General features: G+C 38.4%; 1 protein-coding gene across 3 annotated transcripts in view; it reads right to left on the bottom strand.

Annotated features, from left to right (window-relative positions):
• nos1apa (nitric oxide synthase 1 (neuronal) adaptor protein a) overlaps positions 1-23,443 on the bottom strand; it is a 213,376-nt gene that overhangs the window by 45,420 nt on the left and 144,513 nt on the right. For all 3 annotated transcript variants that reach the window (XM_038291591.1, XM_038291592.1, XM_038291593.1), the window contains one exon: positions 15,935-16,096. In XM_038291591.1, coding sequence (XP_038147519.1) covers positions 15,935-16,096 — 162 coding nt within the window. The remainder of the gene's footprint in view (positions 1-15,934; positions 16,097-23,443) is intronic.

Genomic DNA, 23,443 nt, shown 5'->3' with positions numbered 1-23,443 from the left:
GGGAAAACAATCTCATTTTTTTATTGAGTGTTGTCATGTGCACAGAGCCGTAGCTTTCTGTTACAGTGTTTTTAAAATTGCTCAAAAAGTCTGACATTCATCTCATTTGACCAGAGCCTGTTTTTTTGACATGTGCTGTGTCCCCATAAGAAAGTTAGGTAAACTGAAAAAAAAAAAGACTTCTTATGGGTATCTAAGCAAATTATTTTTTCCAGTCACGTCAACAGGGTCTCCTAAGGGAGCTTTTTCAACAGATATTCCACAATCCCCATGTGAATAATGGCCATTTAACCGACTAATGGCAAACCCAGCTTAAGATGTGTCATCAATTGTCAAATAATTAAGATTTTGATCCATGGCATACTGATTCAGTGGGTGTTTTTCCTAACTTAACCCTGATATATATTACTCTTCAAGTTCCTTCCTGTTGTTTCTGGTGTGTTGTTTGATCTTCAGAATTCTGCTTCGTCACCAATGTTCTGTAACACCCTTAATGGAACAGCTGTGTTTACACATAAGTAGTGTTGCACCAATACCGATATCAGTATTGGGCGGGGCCCTATGGAAGCAAATATGTGCCATCAGAATTTGAATATAAAATACCTCTGAAATTTGAATGTTGTATATTAGTGCTTACTTTTTCAGTATAAAAATAAATTCAGAATATATTTTTAACCTAAAAAAAAATCAATGTCATTATTTGTACATTCAAAAAAAATTCAGTGTAATTTTTTTTACATGGTTGCAATTTTCAGTTATTAAAAAAATTCACATTCCTATTTCAAAGTGATCAAATTTTCAATATACGTATTTTTCACAGTTTGAAATTTCAGTGTTAAAAAATTCAGCATATAAAAAATTCAACTTTTCAAAATTCAAATGCAATATTTTCGTTGTCCTCCAATTCAACTTGCTCAAATTCACTGTCTCAAATTCAGCGTCTAAAAATTCGCTGTAAAAATGGCCAAGGTTACTTCAGGTCACAGACATTAGCAATGGATGTCCGATTCCAACATCCACCTAATCACATGACACAACCGTCATATTGAAGAAGTACCAGTATCACCCAGGCTGGCGACCATGGAGGCGAACTCAAACCCAACGGTGAGTTTAATGCTTTCATATTTCTGTAGTATATTTTATTTTGCGCATGAAGTTTGATACATTATCTTAAAGCCTGATTTAAAACACTGGTTTGGGCCGTTGTTAATCTTACACCGTGTAGTGCCGGCATATTACTTCTCGCTACCTCCGAGCTAACAATACAGTAGCTGATCAGAGTGGGGTCGGAACTGTTCACAGCCCCTCTTTGAAGCACACAAGGCAGCCATATTAGCTTACTACATTAGCGGTAGCATCTCCTGAAAAGGTATTTCTTTTTGAAATAAAACGAGGGAAATTGGGTCGGGGGGGGGGGTTGCTCGGAGGTAGCGAGAAGTAATATGCCGGCACTACACGGTGTAAGATTAACAACGGCCCAAACCAGTGTTTTAAATCAGGCTTTAAGATAATGTATCAAACTTCATGTGCAAAATAAAATATACTACAGAAATATGAAAGCATTAAACTCACCGTTGGGTTTGAGTTCGCCTCCATGGTCGCCAGCCTGGGTGATACTGGTACTTCTTCAATATGACGGTTGTGTCATGTGATTAGGTGGATGTTGGAATCAGACATCCATTGCTAATGTCTGTGACCTGAAGTAACCTTGGCCATTTTTACAGCGAATTTTTAGACGCTGAATTTGAGACAGTGAATTTGAGCAAGTTGAATTGGAGGACAAAGAAAATATTGCATTTGAATTTTGAAAAGTTGAATTTTTTATATGCTGAATTTTTTAACACTGAAATTTCAAACTGTGAAAAATATGTATATTGAAAATTTGATCACTTTGAAACAGGAATGTGAATTTTTTTAATAACTGAAAATTGCAACCATGTAAAAAAAATTACACTGAATTTTTTTTTAAATGTACAAATAATGACATTGAATTTTTTTTAGGTTAAAAATATATTCTGAATTTATTTTTATACTGAAAAAGTAAGCACTAATATACAACATTCAAATTTCAGAGGTATTTTTTATTCAAATTCTGATGGCACATATTTACTTCCATAGGGCCCCGATACTGCACTAAAATGGTGGTATCGGTATCGGTGAATAAGGGCACCGATACCATTTTGAGAGCCAAAAGTTTATTCAACTATTGTCACCCATTCCAGTTAGGCAATAAAAAGTTCTACTGGATTCACTTTCTTTTAGTCTTTTTCCTGCTAAAAAAGGAAGGCAGCAGCTTGACAAAGCCATGATGGCAATTATTTTACATCCAAGTAGGATAGAGTTCTACATATAAAACACACAGATCAATTTCAAACAGATGTATCGGTATGGTATCGGTATTGGCCGATACCATACCGATTGCACAGCCAGGTATCGGGTATCGGTATCAGGGCCAAAAAAAGGCATCCGCGCAACACTACACATAAGATTTGAAATAACTCTGTCTTAAGCTGAATTTTGAAGGCTATAGATCGAACTCAACTTCAAGAGTGAGGCTTAAGTTATTCTTCCATGACTAATTTACTCTATGCTCTACCACAAAGCCGGTTTTGTGTAGATTTTGTCATCTTTTCCCCTCCAAGAGGAGCCCTTCAGGTGTCACAGCAGACATTTCTTTGATCTGCAACTAAAAAAACAGAAAGCTATGTATGTTTTTAACTCCCCATCAAATATGTATGCTGCATTGTAGGGGCATACGACAAAAATTTTTGAAGTTTGCAGTCGTAAGGTAACCTGATGTAATTTAAAAGATCAAAGGATAGGAATATTGTCAAGGTTCTACATCTCTATGCCTTATGCAGTCACCTCTAAAACAGCGAAGGTAGCAAGTTCAGCACTTAGAAAGAAAAGACCTGATTTTAAAGTTATTTAGTACAGATGAAGAGCAGATATGTATATGTAAATTATTTGGTTTACAAGAAGTTGGCATGTCCAAAAAGGAGACCGCAAAATGAGAAATACAAGAGTCAAGTGAACTCACATACTCTGTTGCTGGTACATCTGACAGGGAGCCTTAACTGTGAGTGAAGGTTCCAGAAATTGGAAATGTGTCACAAATACACTATATTGCCAAAAGTATTTGCTCACCCATCCAAATTATTGGAATCAGGTGTTCCAATCACTTCCATGGCCACAGGTGTATAAATTCAAGCACCTAGGCATGCAGACTGTTTTTACAAACATTTGTGAAAGAATGGGTCGCTCTCAGGAGCTCAGTGAATTCCAGCGTGGAACTGTGATAGGATGCCACCTGTGCAACAAATCCAGTCGTGAAATTTCCTCGCTCCTAAATATTCCACAGTCAACTGTCAGCTGTATTATAAGAAAATGGAAGTGTTTGGGAACGACAGCAACTCAGCCACGAAGTGGTAGGCCACGTAAACTGACGGAGCGGGGTCAGCGGATGCTGAAGCGCATAGTGCGAAGAGGTCGCCAACTTTCTGCAGAGTCAATCACTACAGACCTCCAAACTTCATGTGGCCTTCAGATTAGCTCAAGAACAGTGCGCAGAGAGCTTCATGGAATGGGTTTCCATGGTCGAGCAGCTGCATCCAAGCCATACATCACCAAGTGCAATGCAAAGCGTCGGATGCGGTGGTGTAAAGCACGCCGCCACTGGACTCTAGAGCAGTGGAGACGCGTTCTCTGGAGTGACGAATCGCGCTTCTCCATCTGGCAATCTGATGGACGGGTCTGGGTTTGGCGGTTGCCAGGAGAACGGTACTTGTCTGACTGCATTGTGCCAAGTGTAAAGTTTGGTGGAGGGGGGATTATGGTGTGGGGTTGTTTTTCAGGAGCTGGGCTTGGCCCCTTAGTTCCAGTGAAAGGAACTCTGAATGCTTCAGCATACCAAGACATTTTGGACAATTCCATGCTCCCAACTTTGTGGGAACAGTTTGGAGCTGGCCCCTTCCTCTTCCAACATGACTGTGCACCAGTGCACAAAGCAAGGTCCATAAAGACATGGATGACAGAGTCTGGTGTGGATGAACTTGACTGGCCTGCACAGAGTCCTGACCTCAACCCGATAGAACACCTTTGGGATGAATTAGAGCGGAGACTGAGAGCCAGGCCTTCTCGTCCAACATCAGTGTGCGACCTCACAAATGCGCTTCTGGAAGAATGGTCAAAAATTCCCATAAACACACTCCTAAACCTTGTGGACAGCCTTCCCAGAAGAGTTGAAGCTGTTCTAGCTGCAAAGGGTGGACCGACGTCATATTGAACCCTATGGATTAGGAACGGGATGTCACTTAAGCTCATATGTGAGTCAAGGCAGGTGAGCAAATACTTTTGGCAATATAGTGTATCTTAGACAGTGTTACAAGAGACCCTTTCCATTGCCACTCAAAAAAACCCAGAGCTTCTGAAAGCCCTGATAATGTTTCCATATACATTTAACCAGGTAACTTTTGAGAGGTGGGTTTGTGCAAGGCTGCAGTGCTTTATTCCATCAGCGACGGCAGTAACCAATGAACGTATGCTGTTTTTAATACTTTAAAATTGTCATGAAATACGTTTTAAGATGTGAGAAAAACACCTTAATAACTTCATATTTTTGTCATTTTGTCAAGAAATAGGCTAGTTTTCAATAACAGTTAAAGCAGTTAAAGCAGTTCAGGCTGGTGTTGGCTGCCTACTGCTCTGGGATGTGGAGTGTGATCTTCACCTGGCAGCAGCCATAACACTGACCAGTCAGCGAGTCATTCAAAGAGTTAAAATAACTTCTGTCCTGATGCTGGTTGATACAAAAAACAAAACTAAAAAGGTATTAAGCTTAGGATTTATCACAGTATAGCAGATCGGCACTGGGGTACCATTTGTATGCTTTTACTGTCGCCACCTGCAGGACTAAATGTGTACTGCAGTTGTTCTTCCCCAGCAAATTGTCGGAGGGCTTCCAAAGTAATGGGAAAGCATAATTTGAATCCTGGGACTTCAAATCCAGTGGTCTTTAGTTAAAAAGGGGGCTACACTCTAAGCAGATTAAGACTGGATTTTTCATGAGTTTGATGGTGATAAAAAAAAGTGAAAAAGCAAGAAAAATGAAGAGTGGACTTGTGTAAATGAGGCTTATTTGTGAAGTCTGAGCTCTATCAGACAGAGGCAAAGCAGCATCTGCAGTTTGAGCTGTCATCATGTGGCAGATAACTATCATAGCCCCCTCAATTTCACTACTTCATTTATGATCTCCACTTCCACTCATCTCTAAGTAAGCTGTGGTTAGTGCTGGCCATCTGACTAATTTACCTCCATTTACTGTGACCTCTGCTCATCCTCCTCATCAGGACTCAACAACAATTATTCACTAGGTTTCCTCTCAGAGCCAAAACATCTGAGACGGTTATGGCAGCTGAGAGGGTGTCCACAGTGAAAGCAGTCTCCTCTACACCTCTTATGATAATTCCTTCCATAATGAGAGAGCAGAAAACACTCTACCTTTTCAGTTTCATGCAGCACTTTGCAATGCAGCTGGGGAGATTAATAAACCAAGATTCGTTAAGTACAAATGGGATATAAAGTGAATGGTACAGAAGCAGTTATTTACATAATGCATAAACAACATTATTTATGTTCACAGTGAAATTTTGACATGTAAATTGACATGTAAATAAAGGTCTGATAAAATCATTGTGTAAGGCTGCCAAGCGCTAAGACAGTTAATCCTCAGATTATCTAGAAAAAGTTTCTTAGATTCAAAAAGAAAAGTATGCCTTCATTTCCTAATTTGTTTAATGATAATTATCTATTTATGCTGATTATGTATGTTAAAACAGTGAAACATACTTTACATGTTTAGTGAGGTGATCATCTTTCACAAAAAAATACATAGTTTCAGCTTCAGCCAACCAGTTCTGTAGAATACATAGTGCAGACTTTGTCGTCAGAGTCAATAAGTAAGTAATATAGGGAATTGTGCAGAAGGAGATCTGGAAATCTGATTTCTTGATAAACTGATAAAAGAAACAGTCCACCCGCACAACTGTTCCTGGATTAAATCATCTGAGATCTGTTGAAGGTTTAAACTAATTGCACCCAAGAACTGCCACAACATGAAGCAGAACCCACATTTTTGATGTCTCATTCAGTCCCGCAATATTAAACCTTTAGCCTTTTGGAATGTTAAGTGACAGTAATATAAATGAAAAAGCTGCATCATCATTATGGACAAATTCTGTATTTGTAATTTAGTTTATTAACCAACCTCCTTTGTCTCAAATAAACAGAATATTTTCTGTATCATATTATATCTGCACTGCTACCTTGCAGCAAGAAGGTTCCAGGTTTGATTTCCGGCCTGTGATCTTTCTGCATGGAGTTTGCATGTTCTCCCTGTGCATATATGGGTTCTCTCTGGGTACTCCAGCTTCCTCCCACAGTTGAAAAATATGACTGTTAGGTTAATTGCCTGCTCTAAATTCCCCTGTGTGAGTGTGTTTGACCTGTTTGTCTTTGTGTTGCCCTGTGATGGACTGGTGACCTATCCAGGGTGTACCAAGCCTCTCGCCCATAGACAGGTGGAGAAAGGCACCAGCACCCCTCGCAATCCCTCTTGGGATGAGTGTGACAGAAAATGGATAGGAAAAATGGATGTATGTCAAAGGCATTGAATGTCTAAGAAACAGAAAAGTGATTTTTAAAGAAATGCTTTAAAACATTTGCAAAACTGTTGCAAAACTGGGGAAACAACACAACAAGAAAGGACAGAAAAAAGTAAATGCAGTACAACATGTAGTGTATATTAAAATTACAATAAAACTGTCTGATTTTTTGATTCATTTTATCAAAGAGGTAGTAAAAAGAACAAACAAACTTTCCTCCTTCCATTTATTAACCATTAACCATCTGCCTCATTTTAGCTTGTGCACAAACATATATACTCAAATGGCATTGCCCTTTAAAAGTACACATTATATCCTATATGCTAGAAATTTTCTTAGGTTTTTCTCAGGAAAAATTATAAATTTCTAATATATTTATGCCACTAGTGTGACATACATCATAGTATGCATGTGGAATTTCCTATACTTGTTGTTCCCGTTGTTAACAGAGTTTGTACAAAATTATACATCAGTAAGACAAGGTATATTGATGCTAGGTCCATCCAGCGCATAGTGCCAAATATGTCTTCAAATGTGCCAAAATTCTTTTGGACCATAATAAACAAATTTTCTTATTTTGTAGACTTAAATTTCTCCTCCAAGATGGCATTTTATAAATGACACAAAACAAGTGCCTAATATCCCACAATGTGAGCTGATGTTTTTTAAACAAGTGCCTCTCTCATCTTACACAAGACAACATAAGGCCAGGGCCATAAGTCCTGCCCATCATTTTAAAGTTATTTTTATAAGCCACCACCCCATGTCAATCATTTTCAAAAGCCTAAGGCTGGTGAGAAGACAAGTTTGCATGTTTAAAACAGATAGTGAGAGAAGCTTTTTGTTTTACTCAATAAACCCAGAGGGTTAGAAGGATTGGGAAACTCCTGGTTTGTTGTGATGGCAGGCTAACACACGCTGAAAACAAGGACAGCCAACAGAACAAGCAGAATTTTATATTTTAGGCTGAAAAAGTTTTATGGTTTCTACTTAAAATTTTTTGACCAAATAAAGCCCAACCCCTTTTGATGGATTCTCTTCTCAGGAGAATTTTATATTCTTTTTCTATGGATTATCAGAAAGAAAAGGAGCAGACAAATGCCCAGAACTGAAAACTCTGGACATTTCTCAAGTCAGCTTTGGAAAGTAAGGCAAATGTCATCATCATCACCACAAAACATACTTTTATCTAAGTATTTTAATAATAGTAGGTGGCATATTTTGACATTTATTAGGCCCGAGCAGCAAAGCGCTGCGAAGGCCTATTGTATTTCGAAAGTTTCTTATTATTATTATTATTATTTCGGTTCTTTTGGCATTTCGAACGCATTTTACGGGGACTTCGCATATTCAAAAACTCAGGAAAACGTGGCAGTAAATTGTCCCCCGCGTGAAATAGCCGGTCTATAATGGAATCCAAAATGGCCGCCCCCAAATTACGCCACAGCGCCCCCTAACGTGAGTTGGGGGAAACTGTAAGTCCCAGAGATTTGAAAGTTGGCACACAGGTAGATCTCCTCAAATCATGAAAAAAAGTCTCTTGGAGTTATGCCCTAAAACCCACAGGAAGTCGGCCATTTTGGCTCAAAGTGCGATTTTTGGCCATTTTTCATTTTCGCTCATGTCGAACTTTAACGAACTCCTCCTAGGGATTATGAGCTATCGGCTTCAAACTCGGTCATTATGCAGTTAAGGCATTGGAGATTAAAAGTTATCAAAGGTTTTCGTTTTTGAGCATGTTTAAAGGAATAGTACACCCAAAACATGATTAGCCTTCATTTTCTACTCACCCCCATGCTGAACAACATGCTGGAGTACTTTTTTGATATCTCAAATGCATCTGGAGATCTGGGAGGCTTCTTGCTGCCTGCTGACATTCAAATAATGGAGGTCTATGGTGACCGAGACAGAAAGGTCCATAAAAGTCCACAAAAAACGTGTCAATATTCCTCCATACTGCTCGTCCAATGTATTCCAAGTGTCCTGAGTGGGTAGCATCCAGAATTTACTCGAAACGAAGTCATTTAGAATGTTTTTAGAGCATAAACAGTAGTGTATAGGATTTCCTGAAAGCGCGCACACGCGCGCTCACGACGCTACGGAAGCCGGCAGATCAAACCAGATGAAAGTGCGCATTCAGCGTCTGCTCTTCCAATAATGCAAGCGTAGAAGAAGAAATGTGCTGTTTACCTGTGCAAAGAAAGAAACAACGAAAGAAAAATATCTGAGGACTTCAGTGTTGAGGAAGAGCATGAGTTCTTTGCCGAGCTGAATGCGCTGGTTTGGTCTGCCGGCTTCCGTAGCGTCGTGAGCGAGCGTGTGCGCGCTTTCAGGAAATCCTATACACTACTGTTTATGCTCTAAAAACATTCTAAATGACTTCGTTTCGAGTAAATTCTGGATGCTACCCACTCAGGACACTTGGAATACATTGGACGAGCAGTATGGAGGAATATTGACACGTTTTTTGTGGACTTTTATGGACCTTTCTGTCTCGGTCACCATAGACCTCCATTATTTGAATGTCAGCATACAGCAAGAAGCCTCCCAGATCTCCAGATGCATTTGAGATATCAAAAAAGTACTCCAGAGTGTTGTTCAGCATGGGGGTGAGTAGAAAATGAAGACTAATCATGTTTTGGGTGTACTATTCCTTTAAGGGGTCCCCAGGGGCCCCGAAGTTAGGGTACTTTTGAAGAATTTCAAAGTGGAATAACTTTTACAAAAAAGGTTCAAATCAAACCACGTTTGGCAGTAAGGAGCCCCTTTGGGTGCTTGACCATACTGGATGGTCAAATGATGACATCATCTAAGCCCCGCCCCCTAAGGGAAGAAAGTCACTTTTTTCACTTGGGAGGGTCCCTTTGAGTCATTTTAAACACCAGCACCTTGAAAATTTGTCAGATGATAGAAAACATGTTGGTCTAACTTCGTTTAAAGCACAGAGATTTTGAGTTAAATGGTGTTGCCGTGGCGCCATGGCGAAGTGAGGCGTTTCGCCATGAAAATACGATTGGCTCTCATTTCCTCATTATTAATCAGATCTGCACCAAAATCGCAAGAGATGATCCTAGTCCAACTCCAAACAGGAATCCAGAGCAATATTTTGTGGGCGGGGCTTAATTTCACTACAGCGCCCCCTAGAAATAACAAACTTCAAACCACCAGCCCCAAGCCGTTTTTAGTCCTAGAATATTGAAACGTTGAACACATTTGCATCTCATCAGGCCCTAACTAAAAGCCTCTTGAAGCCATGGTCTAAACCCCACCGGAAGTCGGCCATTTTGAATTACAATTTACTCTCTTGTGAAAGCACTGACCTTTTTTCAAAAAATTGTATAAAATCAGCCTTTTATCCAAATGAGCTAAAACTTTCAAAATACGTTCTTTACAAAGCCTGCTGTAAGCTGGTTACAATAGCAAAGCGCTTCTTTAAAGTCCGTCACTCTGATTTTTCAAAAGTTTGCGTTCTCGCCTAATAGTTGGTCAAGTGGACAGATAATGCCAGGAAATAATTCAGCCCCTAGCCATGCTCGTTCCTAGGATAATGAAACTTGGCACACATCTGTATGAGCCCCCCACCTACAAAAAGTTTCATTGGAGCCATGGTCTAAACCTCTCATGAAGTCGGCCATTTTGAATCAAACGGCACCCTTATGAAAATAGAATCACTATGTTAAAATATTTCTAAAAAATCAGTCGTTTTCCCAAAAGCGCTAGGACTTTTGGAATATATTCCTCTAATCGGTACTTTTTTGATGGTGTACACAGCATAGCTCTTCTTAAAAGTCCGTCACTCTGATTTTTCAACAGTTTGTGTTAACAGGAAATTGTTGTATCTCAAAAAGTTTTATAGCAATCCTAGCCAACTTTGGAACAGTTATTTATCCTTTGATTATAGAAAAGACTGCCGAGTTTGGCGTGAATCTATGCATGTTTGAGCATCTTATGGGGTTTTCAACTGCCGCAGTATAAGGCATTCACGTTTAAAGATTTTTCTTTCTTTTAATTATTTAGTAAATCATCTAAAAAAAATCTAGGACATGCAAAATGTGTTCCTTAACATTTGTGATTTTTTTCTGGATTTTATTGCAAACTATAGATTTTTAATGATTTTTTTTGTTTTGAGTAGAGTCGGCCATTTTGAATTACATTTTACCGTGTTGTGAAATCACGGACCTCTTTTCAAAAAATTGTATAAAATCAGCCTTTTATCCAAATGAGCTAAAACTTTCAAAATACGTTCTTTACAAAGCCTGCTGTAAGCTGGTTACAATAGCAAAGCGCTTTTTTAAAGTCTGTCAGTCTGATTTTTCAAAAGTTTGTGTTAACAGAAAATTGTTGTATCTCAAAAAGTTTTATAGCAATCCTAGCCAAATGTGGAACAGTTATTTATCCTTTGATTATACAAAAGACTGCCAAGATTGGCGTGAATCTATGCATGTTTGAGCATCTTATGGGGTTTTCAACTGCCGCAGTATATGGCATTCAAGTTTAAAGATTTTTCTTTCTTTAAATTATTTAATAAATCATCTAAAAAAAATCTAGGACATGCAAGATGTGTTCCTTGACATTTGTGATTTTTTTCGGGATTTTATTGCAAACTATGGATTTTTAATTATTTTTTTTTGTTTTGAGTAGGGTGTATTACCGCTAACCGTGGAGTTTGGCAGTGCTGTTTCTCCATCTTTTGAACATATACTTTTGACCCACCACCTGAGATGGCCGCAGCATCTATCTCACAGATGAGATTCATCCCAGATATTATATTTTATCCCTAGTTTAACCCTTCCTGACCAAAGCTGTGGTTTTCTCCGGCTGGTCCAGAGGTGAAGCGTGGCGCCTTTTCCGCTGGCTGAGAAGGAGCAAGGGGGCGGCAAACTTCTAACTTGCTGAGCCTCGATTTAAGACATAAGGGGTCAAAAGCAATCAAAAGAGTTTTTGCTGTGACAAACCATGTGGGCGTGGCCAAGCATCAAAATCAGACTTTGCGCCATTAGAGTATGACTAAACTGCCTCAGGCCCTGCTTTTATTAAGGATTATTAAATTTGTATAGCCGAACACGATGCTCAAAAAAGTATATTGGAGCCATGGTCCACACCCAACAAGAAATGGGCCATTTTGGATCAAAGATACCATTTTCTTTTTTTAGGTCATGACATATCTGAGGGAAGGGCTCTTGGTTTTTTTTGAGTTTGAGACTTCAAATTAACTTTACATGGACTATAGTCATAGCAAATTAAAAGTTATCAAAATTATTATTCTACATGGGAGCATGTGGGCGTGGCTAAGCATCAAACTGTTAACTCCAGTCATACAAAGCCACATTTCTAGGAGGAGAAGGATGATGAGGATGACAAACAAACAGCAGTAGGAGATGCAGTGAGAGCAGCAGCAGGAAGAAGAATATGAAGAGAAGGAGCACAGGGGGAGGAGGATGATTAGGAAGATAATCAGCAGAAGGAGAATGGAGGAGGATTAAATGAAGCAGGATAAGGAGGATGAAGAGGATCAGGAGAAGCAGCAGCAGGCAGGAGATGAAGAGAAAGAGCAGCAGCAGGATGAGGAGAAGGAGATGCAGCAAGAGCGACAGCAGGATGAGGAGAAGGAGATGGAGCAAGATAAGCAGAAGCAGGAGGATGATGAGGAGAAGCTGCATTAGCAGGAGGATGAGGAAGATGAGAAGCTGCAGGAGGAGGAGGATAAGAAACAGTGGCAGCAGCAGAACGAGAAGGAGGGGGAGGATGAAGAGAAGCAGCAGCAGGCATAGGCTGAAGAGCAGGAGCATAGGCTGGGAAGGAGCGTGGAGGTGGAGGTCGCTTGGTTCCCGCGGTCGCAACATACCAGGCGGTGCGAGCTGCGAGGGCCGCTCAATGCCACTTGTGGCTTTAATTCTTATTGTTTTTTTTGAGGAGAAAATAAAAAAGTAGATGTTCATGAAGCTGGTAGTGACTGAAAAGTATTTTTTTCAGGATCACACGAAACAAATGAAAACAGCCATATAGGCCTACTGTTGGCAGTAGGGACCAAGTGGCGAATTGAAAGGAAAAAATATGAAGTTCAGAAAGAATACTTAAGACTGATGTATGGAAGATCTTACTTAATGGTACATTGTACATATTTAAGAGTATATATAATAATATATTTTTTTATTACCCTTATATATGACCTTTCAATTGCCCAGTGTGTAAGATGAGTTTCCCTCCATTTACCCCAAAACGAGATGCAAATGGTCATATACTGTATTCATAAATGTCTGAAACACAAATGTCTGCCATACTCAGGTCAACAACAAATTAAATACAGGAAATATGAAAGTTTGTTAGAATTTGTGTTGATGCATGGGATTTAAGCTGGACCTCCTCAGCTCAGTGTGTGCTGTCATGGTTGCCTGGTGACAGACATTGTACACCCCTGTTGCTCTCAGTCACCCAAATAATTCCCCGTATTCCACCACATCCTCAGAAGAAAAAGCTTAAAAAATACAGATGTAAGTAAAGGAGAATCCCTGGCTGAACAGCATCAGCGGGGATGATGGGTGAAAATGCTGCATGGTGGGCTGAGCATGGCTCAGGAAAGAAACACGACAGACACAGAAGACGGCAGAATCTCAATCACCAGTCCTACCTTAATCAACCCTTAAAACTGATATTGTGAGGAATATCATGATTGATGTGATTCTATTGAATATTTAGAATTTTGGTTAATTTTTTAACATATTGTACTTCTAAACATTTTGTTAGCTTTTTCCTTTTTTTCTACTGCCATATTCAGGGGTCGACACAGTAAATCATTTCAATTTGCTCACAGACATGGCAATAAGTTTTTACATTAGAAGCACTTCTTGATGCAACCAGAATTTTAATCCAGGGTCCCCTGTATAACCATTTAAAGACTACTCCATCATGGGATGTTGTAAATGTAGCCTTTATAAATAGTTATTTACAGATTAAACCATCCTAACATACTAACATTTAATAAATAATATAAACAAATATTTACAGATCATTTCATAAAAAAAAAATGTTACCAATGCAATCCTTAACATAATGGATAATGCTAAATAGTATTTTTGTTGCTTTAATGTAGCATTTTCTTGAAAGAACTTAGGGCAGACAATATTTAATATTTATTGTATGTTTTAAAATTTAAATATTCTAAAAAAACTGACCATCTTAAGGTTATAATGCTACAGCTAGGTGATAGATCATGGAGTATCTCATTAAAGGGGAACAATAATGTTACATGCCACACAAAAGAGGCCAATCCCAGATCTTCCAAATAGAACATCAAGAAATGTAAGGAAAATTCTTATTCCTACCTAACGTGAATAGGGACACATCATGACACATCATGCCTTCACTTGAATCAGTATTAATATGGAGGATTACTTTCGCATCCATTAACCTTCCAGAGACATCTGAATTTCTCTGCAGCTTTAGTTCTGCTTCAGTGAAAACCAACATTTACATTCAAAGCGCAATCCGAGTCTCATCCCTCTTGGAATGAAATATTTTTTGGCACTTTTTAAAAAACATTTTTATAACTATGTAGGGGCAAACCAGCTTAGTCATAACGCTTCCTTGTTCATCCCCTGCACAGTATCAAAGCTCTGGTTATTCAGTGGTATTGTAAATGTACAAAAAGTGCTTTATTTACTGAAAAATTGACCAAAAAGACAAAGTAAAACAGAAAGGTAACCAATAATATGATAGCAGAACTTTTCAGAAAAATTATATGCAAACATGTTGGGCTACAATCATATAGATTCAAATAATGGACCACATAATGTGACTATGCACCGTTAAGTAAGTGATTGTGCAATAACCAAATGCTACATTATTACATTTTTTTCATTGTTTTGTAAATAGGGATGGATATAATTGTGGTTACTATAGCCTAATATAATACTACTTTATATGCAGCAATGTTTAAAAATGTATTTTACATATTATTTTTCAATAACACCACTGTTTTTTTTTAATATAGGTACTGTAACATTACCTTTTAACAGGAGGAAAGCGGCAACATACTTAGGATTAAAGCATTTAGTATTAACTCTCATAAAGAATAATTATAAATTATTTCAAGTAAATAAGAATAAAGGGATTAATATTTGAGATATCATGTTTGGTCCCTTATGAGACAATATAACGTTGCTTAAGTTTATCTAAATCAAGGGATTCAACAATGGATTAGAATTCTAAGCAACAGATTGCTTTTAGGACTCTGATGTTAAATGTTTTTTAATTATCTACTCATCTGTTGAGGAAAATAAAAAAAACAAGTTTAATGGCATACAGAAGTAGCTACGGCAGACTTTACAGGTCTCACATTTTTGTAGTATGAAATATTTTATATAGCATGGGGACATAAACTTTTCAGAGCTGCTCAGAAAACTTAAGGCCATTTACTAAATGATAAGAGACCTGAGGTCAGACTCACACACCTCAGCAAAAAAAACTAAACACACAAATTTAAAGCTTTCGAAGTGAGGCGAAGCACTTCATTTCATGTGCCAAAGTTCTGACTCATTAAAAAAATTTACACAGGTATCTCTGCCAGTGAGCAGCAACCTCTGGCTTCTCCTCTCTTATAAATAATAAAATTTATGTGTAGGCCTGCTTACAATGAGCTGTCAGCTGTGGCAGAGGTTTGTTCACAGACATTTGGGTATAAAACTCACATTTTAAGGAAATCAGGCCTTTTGGTATAGAAGCCACAGCATCTGGAAGCCATGGCGCATTGGGTATTTAAGTGTGACACAAAAGTTTGAGAGCTTTAAGGTTTTCTAGATGCAGAACACAAACTCTACTGCTGTGGGGGTGTTGTGTGAGTTGATTCAACTTCAATCAAAGTTGTGTTTATTTGCCCTCATTTCAACTTTAGATGTTCAAACTGAAAATGTAACCCGCTGAGCGCTTCTCAGATCCCCTTTCAAGTCTTGACACATTTCTAATTAGCAAAATAATGAAAAAAAAACTTTTCTAAATACAATATGAACTAAACTAGGTTTACACAAGTATTCAAAAATTGCTAACATAATATGTCCCCCTCACATTTTACTCTTAAGGATTAATATTATTATCATATTCAGTCCAGATAAGTTAACATCCAACACTGATGTCTCTCTGTGACTATTTTTTTAGGTCTTTATAAAACACGTTGAATAAACATGGGATTACATAACAAAGGTTGTGATTACCACTTTTGCATCTCTGATTATAGTCCTTCCATTTTTTAGAAAAACAAAAATAAAAAATAACCATACCTGTGCTACAGCCACTTGAGTCTGCTGCTGCTGTTGCTGGAGCTGCTGCTGTAGCAGCTGTATCTGGTGGTGGACAGATAATGGGGCCCCAGGAGGCAGAGTGCCTGATACTGGGAGTAGCAGCCTGGGACTGGACATCAGAAGAGAAGGCTCTTCCGAAACCTGATTGAAGAAACAAACAAATGCATGTCATTTTCATCGTTGAAAAAAACATCAGTCTGGTATGAAAGAGCCGTCTTGACTAAAGAAAGACAAGTTATTTGTATAAATGCTTTACATGAATAAAACATAAAGGAAAATCCTCCAGAAAAAGTCCATTGCAGAGGCAAAATAAAGGAAACAGGGATTTATGTTTTAGCAAAAAAACTGTCAATAGTTTAAGTGGGCACTGAAAGAAAATGTGAAGGCACACAGAAACAATGCATCTAGATATTCTAGTGGGATGGTTCAGCAGGTTATTTACGTTTAACTTGTATGAATTTACAGTTGAGAAAGCTTACAGATAGAAACAAAAAACAGATTTGATTGACTGATATATACGGGACAAGCATTAGCATCTCTATTTCACCATGGAGAATGAGCAATCATCAAAATATGAACCTGAATTTAGACTGTTGTGTTGCTGATTTGCTCCTTCAGTGTAACTGAGCAGAGCAGAGAAAATGTGGTTCACAGAAATGCTTTGTTCCAGCAGTAATGAGCTTTGGGACTCCAGTGAATGGCATACAACCTAATTGTTAAAAATCTTTAGCTAAAAGTTCCAGATTTTGCTCTTCCAATCACTTGATCTGTTAGAATACTTCTTAGTTTTACAGATCTATTGCTTTAATCACATTCTGACAAGATTGCATTATTATCTCAGAGGGTGACTGCAGAATACAAGTCTAAATAAAAGGAAGATTAAATCGCTCAGGGAATGAGGTGCAAGCAAATAAAATGGACAGATGTTCTGTAAAAATATTACTATGTTTAACATCTTTTCACTTAAGTTGGCTTTTAGTTTTCCTTGACAGCCATCATGAATTGATAATATATTCAGTTTCTCACAACATATTCACATTCCTCATCAGGTGACTCGATTGATTCTATGTTAGATTTCTTTATTTTTAACCAGGTTATGGTACCTTTTTATTTGTTTAGATCTATGACATCTTTTTTTTTTTTTTTGGCATACGGAAGTCTGCTATTACATACTAGGATGTATTTGTACATATGTACAAATACATTTCATGATAATACAATAATCAGACAAAATGAATGGAATGAAATCCTATTAAAAAACAATTGTAGATTACAAAAAAATGGTATGCATTAACACTCATGTGGCTAGAAGCTTAGACTCATCTTGAGTGTGTTTGCAGTCATATGAACACATACTTGTAAATCCTGGTAAGAGACCTTCATGGACACATTTCTGTTTAAGGATGAAGGAAACATTACTGCTTTCACAAGTCATTGCAAAGTCTGCAGAATGGTGCTTTCCCTTTCTTCACATTTTCTCTTTGACACTATATGGCAGTTAATCCTACACACTTTGTGTATACTGCTGACAGAATCCCAAATATGTCGCATCCCTTAGAAGGAAAGACTTGAATTGTGACACTGGCTAGAGTTAGTGTAACAACTTAACACCTGATAATATTGAAGCTTTGCCAGCCATGAGGAATATACTGTATAACGAGCCACATTGGCATCTGTTGCTCCTTAAAGGAATAGTACACCCAAAACATGATTAGCCTTCATTTTCTACTCACCTCCATGCTGAACAACACTCTGGAGTACTTTTTTGATATCTCAAATGCATCTGGAGATCTGGGAGGCTTCTTGCTGTCTGCTGACATTCAAATAATGGAGGTCCATGGCGCCCGAGACAGAAAGGTCCATAAAAGTCCACAAAAACGTGTCAATATTCCTCCATACTGCTCGTCCAATGTAATCCAAGTGTCCTGAGTGGGTAGCATCCAGAATTTACTCGAAACGAAGTCATTTAGAATGTTTTTAGAGCATAAACAGTAGTGTATAGGATTTCCTAATAGCGCCCCCATGCGCGCTCACGATTCTACGGAAGCCGGCAGACCAAACCGGAAGGAAGTGCGCATTCAGCGTCTGGTCTGCCGATAATGCAAGCGTAGAAGAAGAAATGTGCTGTTTACCTGTGCAAAGAAAGAAACAACGAAAGAAAAATGTCTGAGGACTTCAGTGTTGAGGAAGAGTTCTTTGCCGAGCTGAATGCGCTGGTTTGGTCTGCCGGCTTCCGTAGAATCGTGAGCGCGCATGGGGGCGCTATTAGGAAATCCTATACACTACTGTTTAGGCTCTAAAACGTTCTAAATGACTTCGTTTCGAGTAAATTCTGGATGCTACCCACTCAGGACACTTGGATTACATTGGACGAGCAGTATGGAGGAATATTGACAAGTTTTTGTGGACTTTTGTGGACCTTTCTGTCTCGGGCGCCATAGACCTCCATTATTTGAATGTCAGCAGACAGCAAGAAGTCTCCCAGATCTCCAGATGCATTTGAGATATCAAAAAAGTACTCCAGAGTGTTGTTCAGCATGGAGGTGAGTAGAAAATGAAGGCTAATCATGTTTTGGGTGTACTATTCCTTTAAGCAACTTCTGGCAGGAAACCCTTCAATCATCTGCAAACACATGCAAGTATACACACCCCCACACACATCCGTGTTTTAAACATAAAGTGAGGAATTTGCATACACTGACTTTCATTTATTTTGTACCCTTTCTACAGTATAATCAGCCTAACCTTAACCTAAAACTGTGTTCACACCAAAGGCGTTGTGGGCATCAAATATGTGCAAATGCAGAAATGCGGATGCTGGGTCAGACACTGGATCAAACTGTGGTTAACTTAAGTTAAGCTTTGACGCTTTGGCACTTATCTGCTCCGTTCTGTAGCTTCAAGCTAGATAGCAGCTTGGCTTTATTTAATTTGATGAGTTGGAAAAATACTTTTAACATATTTTTAGAGGGGGAAATTCCACCTCTAAACATTGTTCATCAGGATTATGATCCTTCTAAAATATGCAATTATTGTTCGGAGTGCCAGAACTCCAGCACACCACCAGGAGGCAGCACTGGAAATCCTTGCTGGGAGCTCTCAGCTGCAGCCAGCCTGTGGCGTATTTACAGCTGCCATTTGTAGCAACTGGAAGTAATATAAAGAATTTTAAGGTTTGTGGTAAAAACTGAAAGTACTAGAAAATACAATTAAATACTTTTCGTCAGCAGGTTTTAACTGTTTTAACAATGTTAGTCCTAAACCTAACCCAAAAAATGTAGGACTATTAAAAGGTTGTCATTTTTAATCAAAGTCCTTGCTTTGCTGGTGAAATGCACCAAAAATGTCCTCACTTTGCAGCAAGTATAAGTACAAACCCCCACACAGGCAGCCAGATGGACTCTGCAAGAGATGGGTAAATGAATGATGGCCTGTCAGGAAGGGCTCTTTCAGGTTAGTAGAGGCTAATTATCCCCTCTTGACAAGAGGCTGAAGGACATGATCAGCAGAAGAAAAACAGCAGGACAGTGTCTGTTTTCTGTGAATGGACTCCAGAAAATTGAGTACTGAAGAGGTTTCTATGTCCTCTACTAGTATATACAGTTGTAAACATTTGGGCATGGAATTCCAGGGAGACCCTAAGTTTCGTCTCCAAATAGTGCAAATAGTTTTAGATGCTTCACAACGAAATAAGACTGTCCCATGACCATATATGAACATGTGGCTTAAACGGAAACCTTGAACCTGCTATGTTACAGTACTTAGACCAAATAGGTTTGCTCACTCTCTGCAAAACAACAATTCTGCAAAACTTCAGTCATGGCAAAAGTGTCTGCAATGGAAAGATAATTTATCACTTAGAAATTCTCTTGATACGAGAGAAGCTGTGAGGTTTCTGTGGCTCCTCTATCAATTTACATCTTACTAAAGGGACAAAAAACAATATTGTCATTATTTTATACCATATAATCTGTATTTTACAGGATGCAAGGGAAAGGGGTTTCTTTGGAGTAGGGCGTGTCATAAAAACCACAGAAATTATAACCTTGGAAAGTGAAATCAGATCTTTGCAGTGTGCTTTAGCAAATACAGGTGCTGGTCATAAAATTAGAATATCATGAAAAAGTAGATTGATTTCAGTAATTCCATTTAAAAAGTGAAACTTGTATATTATATTCATACATTACATACAAACTCATATATTTCAGATGTTTATTTTGTTTAATTTTGATGATTACAAATGACAACAAATGAAAATCTCAAATTCATCATATCAGAAAATTAGAATATTACTGAAGACCAATAAAAACAAAGGATTTATAGAAATGTTGGCCAACTGAAAAGTATGAACATGAAAAGTATGAGCATGTACAGCACTCAGTATTTAGTTGGGCCTCCTTTGGCCTGTATTACTGCAGCAATGCGGCGTGGCATGGAGTCGATCAGTCTGTGGCACTGCTCAGGTGTTATGATAGCCCAGGTTGCTCTAATAGTGGCTTTTAGCTCTTCTGAATTGTTGGGTCTGGTGTATTGCATCTTCTTCTTCACAATACCCCATAGATTTTCTATGGGGTTAAGGTCAGGAGAGTTTGCTGGCCAATTAAGAACAGGGATACCATGGTCCTTCAACCAGGTACTGGTAGCTTTGGCACTGTGTGCAGGTGCCAAGTCCTGTTGGAAAATGAAATCTGCATCTCCAAAAAGTTGGTCAGCTGCAGGAAGCATGAAGTGCTCTAAAACTTCCTGGTATGTGGCTGCGTTGACCCTGGACCTCAGAAAACACAATGGACCAACACCAGCAGATGACATGGCACCCCAAACCATCACTGACTGTGGAAACTTTACACTGGACTTCAAGCAACGTGGATGAAGTGCCTCTCTTCTTTTCCTCCAGACTCTGGGACCTTGATTTCCAAAGGAAATGCAAAATTTACTTTCATCAGAGAACATGACTTTGGACCACTCACCAGCAGTCCAGTCCTGTTTCTCTTTAGCCCAGGCAAGACGCTTCTGACGCTGTCTGTGGTTCAAGAGTGGCTTGACACAAGGAATGCGACAGCAGAAACCCATGTCTTTCATACGTCTGTGTGTGGTGGTTCTTGAAGCACTCACTCCAGCTGCAGTCCACTCTTTGTGAATCTCCCCCACATTTTTGAATGGGTTTTGTTTCACAATCCTCTCCAGGGTGCGGTTATCTCTCTTGCTTGTACACTTTTTTCGACCACATCTTTTCCTTCCCTTCGCCTCTCTATTAATGAGCTTGGACACTGAGCTCTGTGAACAGCCAGCCTCTTTAGCGATGACCTTTTGTGTCTTGCCCTCCTTGTGCAAGGTGTCGATGGTCGTCTTTTGGACAACTGTCAAGTCAGCAGTCTTCCCCATGATTGTGTAGCCTATAGAACTAGACTGAAAGACCATTTAAAGGCTTTTGCAGGTGGTTTGAGTTAATTAGCTGATTAGAGTGTGGCACCAGGGGCCATCAATTTTGAACCTTTTCACAATATTCTAATTTTCTGATATGATGAATTTGAGATTTTCATTTGTTGTCATTTGTAATCATCAAAATTAAACAAAATAAACATCTGAAATATATGAGTTTGTATGTAATGTATGAATATAATATACAAGTTTCACTTTTTAAATGGAATTACTGAAATCAATCTACTTTTTCATGATATTCTAATTTTATGACCAGCACCTGTATTATGAGCCAATCAATTTTTCAATGGGTTGCACTACAAGTATTTTTCATTAATTTTAAATACTATAAGTTTATTTTTCTTTCCATCATAGTAGCCTGAACACTTCCCCTCCTTTTTTTCTCACAGCAGCCTGAACAGCCCAAATTAAGAGTGTCTGCAGGTGAGCAGACATCTTTCAGCTGGAAGCCTTTCCAGTGGGGAGCAGAGTGCAGAAGATTTTTAATATGCAACAGGCATTAGGGTGGCACTGCACTTATTGAGCCATTTGTTACAGCAATTAAATCAGACACATGGAGCTAATGTGGAGTTATCGTCACACCCAGGACATTAATACCATGTAACCATGATAAACAATGATCAAATCTCCCTAAAGAAGCATTGCTTCTGACTCATTCATGAACACTTTCAGAAATTCAAACCTGGATGCCCACTGCTCTCTTAAATGATGTAGTGCAGTTTGAATTCAATGTGAAGTTGGCCTGGCTAAAGTTTTTATTGCATATGTTGTAAAGTTCCAGCTTATTTAAATTAACAAAAGAGGTATTTGTCTTTAAATGAGTCATGCTTTGCTTTGACAGGGATTTTATCTTGTAGATGCAGCCTTTATGATACAAAGAAAAACATCAATACTTGTGAGTAATCCCACGTTAACACACAGCGCAAATTACAGTCCCCCCCCCTTTTTGATAAAACCATGTTGTCAACAGCAATCATATTTGTGTTCTGGTAGCAATGAGCTGAACATAATGTTTTGACTTACCTTTTAGACAAAGGTGCCGATTCGTTATTTATCAACTATTAAATTATAAATACATCCTTTATAAGTCTTTTCAAACGTTTTCTTCCTAGATTTTTGCAAACCTATTTCTTACATCTGATCCTAATGTTTCCCAGGAGAAAACAGCCATAAAGCTAGATCATGTTGACAGGTTTCTCAGTCAGTGATGTAAATATTCTAAAATATCAGGGTTTATGTGTGAGAGGAAGCTATAGAGTATTCCTAGGATCAAATAAAACCTTTGTGTTGAAGTTCTTTCGAGTTTTAATCTATTTCTCTGGTTCACTGTGAGACACTTGAGCCACAGCTAGGCTGTAAACTAAAGGAGGTTCCACAGGATTGAAAAGCTGGCTTCAAAGCTGTCAGTGTTGTCAGGCAAAGTGAGAAGATTTAGTAAGTGAAAATATGAATGAGATGAGTCAGCACTCAGATTAACAGAGAGTAAAAAAGTATGACATGTCTGGTGAGACAGGAACAAATGCCATTTCAAGAAGCAAGAGGAAGAGACACAGATAAACAGTGTCAGAGCAAATGGGATAAGATGAAACACAACAGATAGAGAAAACACATTTAAACTCCTTCACTAAGATTCCATAGAGGAAACAGAAATTAATGGAAATCTATCCATCCAAATAAAGACCAGCTTCTTATAACTATACTGGTCGTTTTAAATCACTGAAGGAGCTTAAACTAAAATATAGAATCTACACAGAGCAAAAGGGCAGATATGATAGTTCAGATTTGGACTTAGAGTATCAGTGGATTCTTTAAGATAAAAAAAAAAAAAAAAAAAAAAAAAAAAAGATTTCAGGAAGCAGACAAAACACTAATTCATACCCAAACTGTTGGCACAAACTTCTTTGTGAGTTTGCCTTCATGAATAAGTTTTTAATATTTGAAGATCAGGCTCTAAGCTTTAATACAATATATTCTAATTATATATTCGATTGCTTTGGTAAGTTTTACTCTTTCAAATAAAATCTTTAAAAAGTCCTTTTTTCCCTAAAA

Source organism: Cyprinodon tularosa, unplaced genomic scaffold (genome assembly GCF_016077235.1).
Source record: "Cyprinodon tularosa strain WSP-4 unplaced genomic scaffold, ASM1607723v1 ctg30, whole genome shotgun sequence".
NCBI lineage: Eukaryota > Metazoa > Chordata > Actinopteri > Cyprinodontiformes > Cyprinodontidae > Cyprinodon > Cyprinodon tularosa.
Note: the sequence above shows the minus strand (reverse complement) of the source record. Positions and strands in the feature narration are given on the sequence as shown.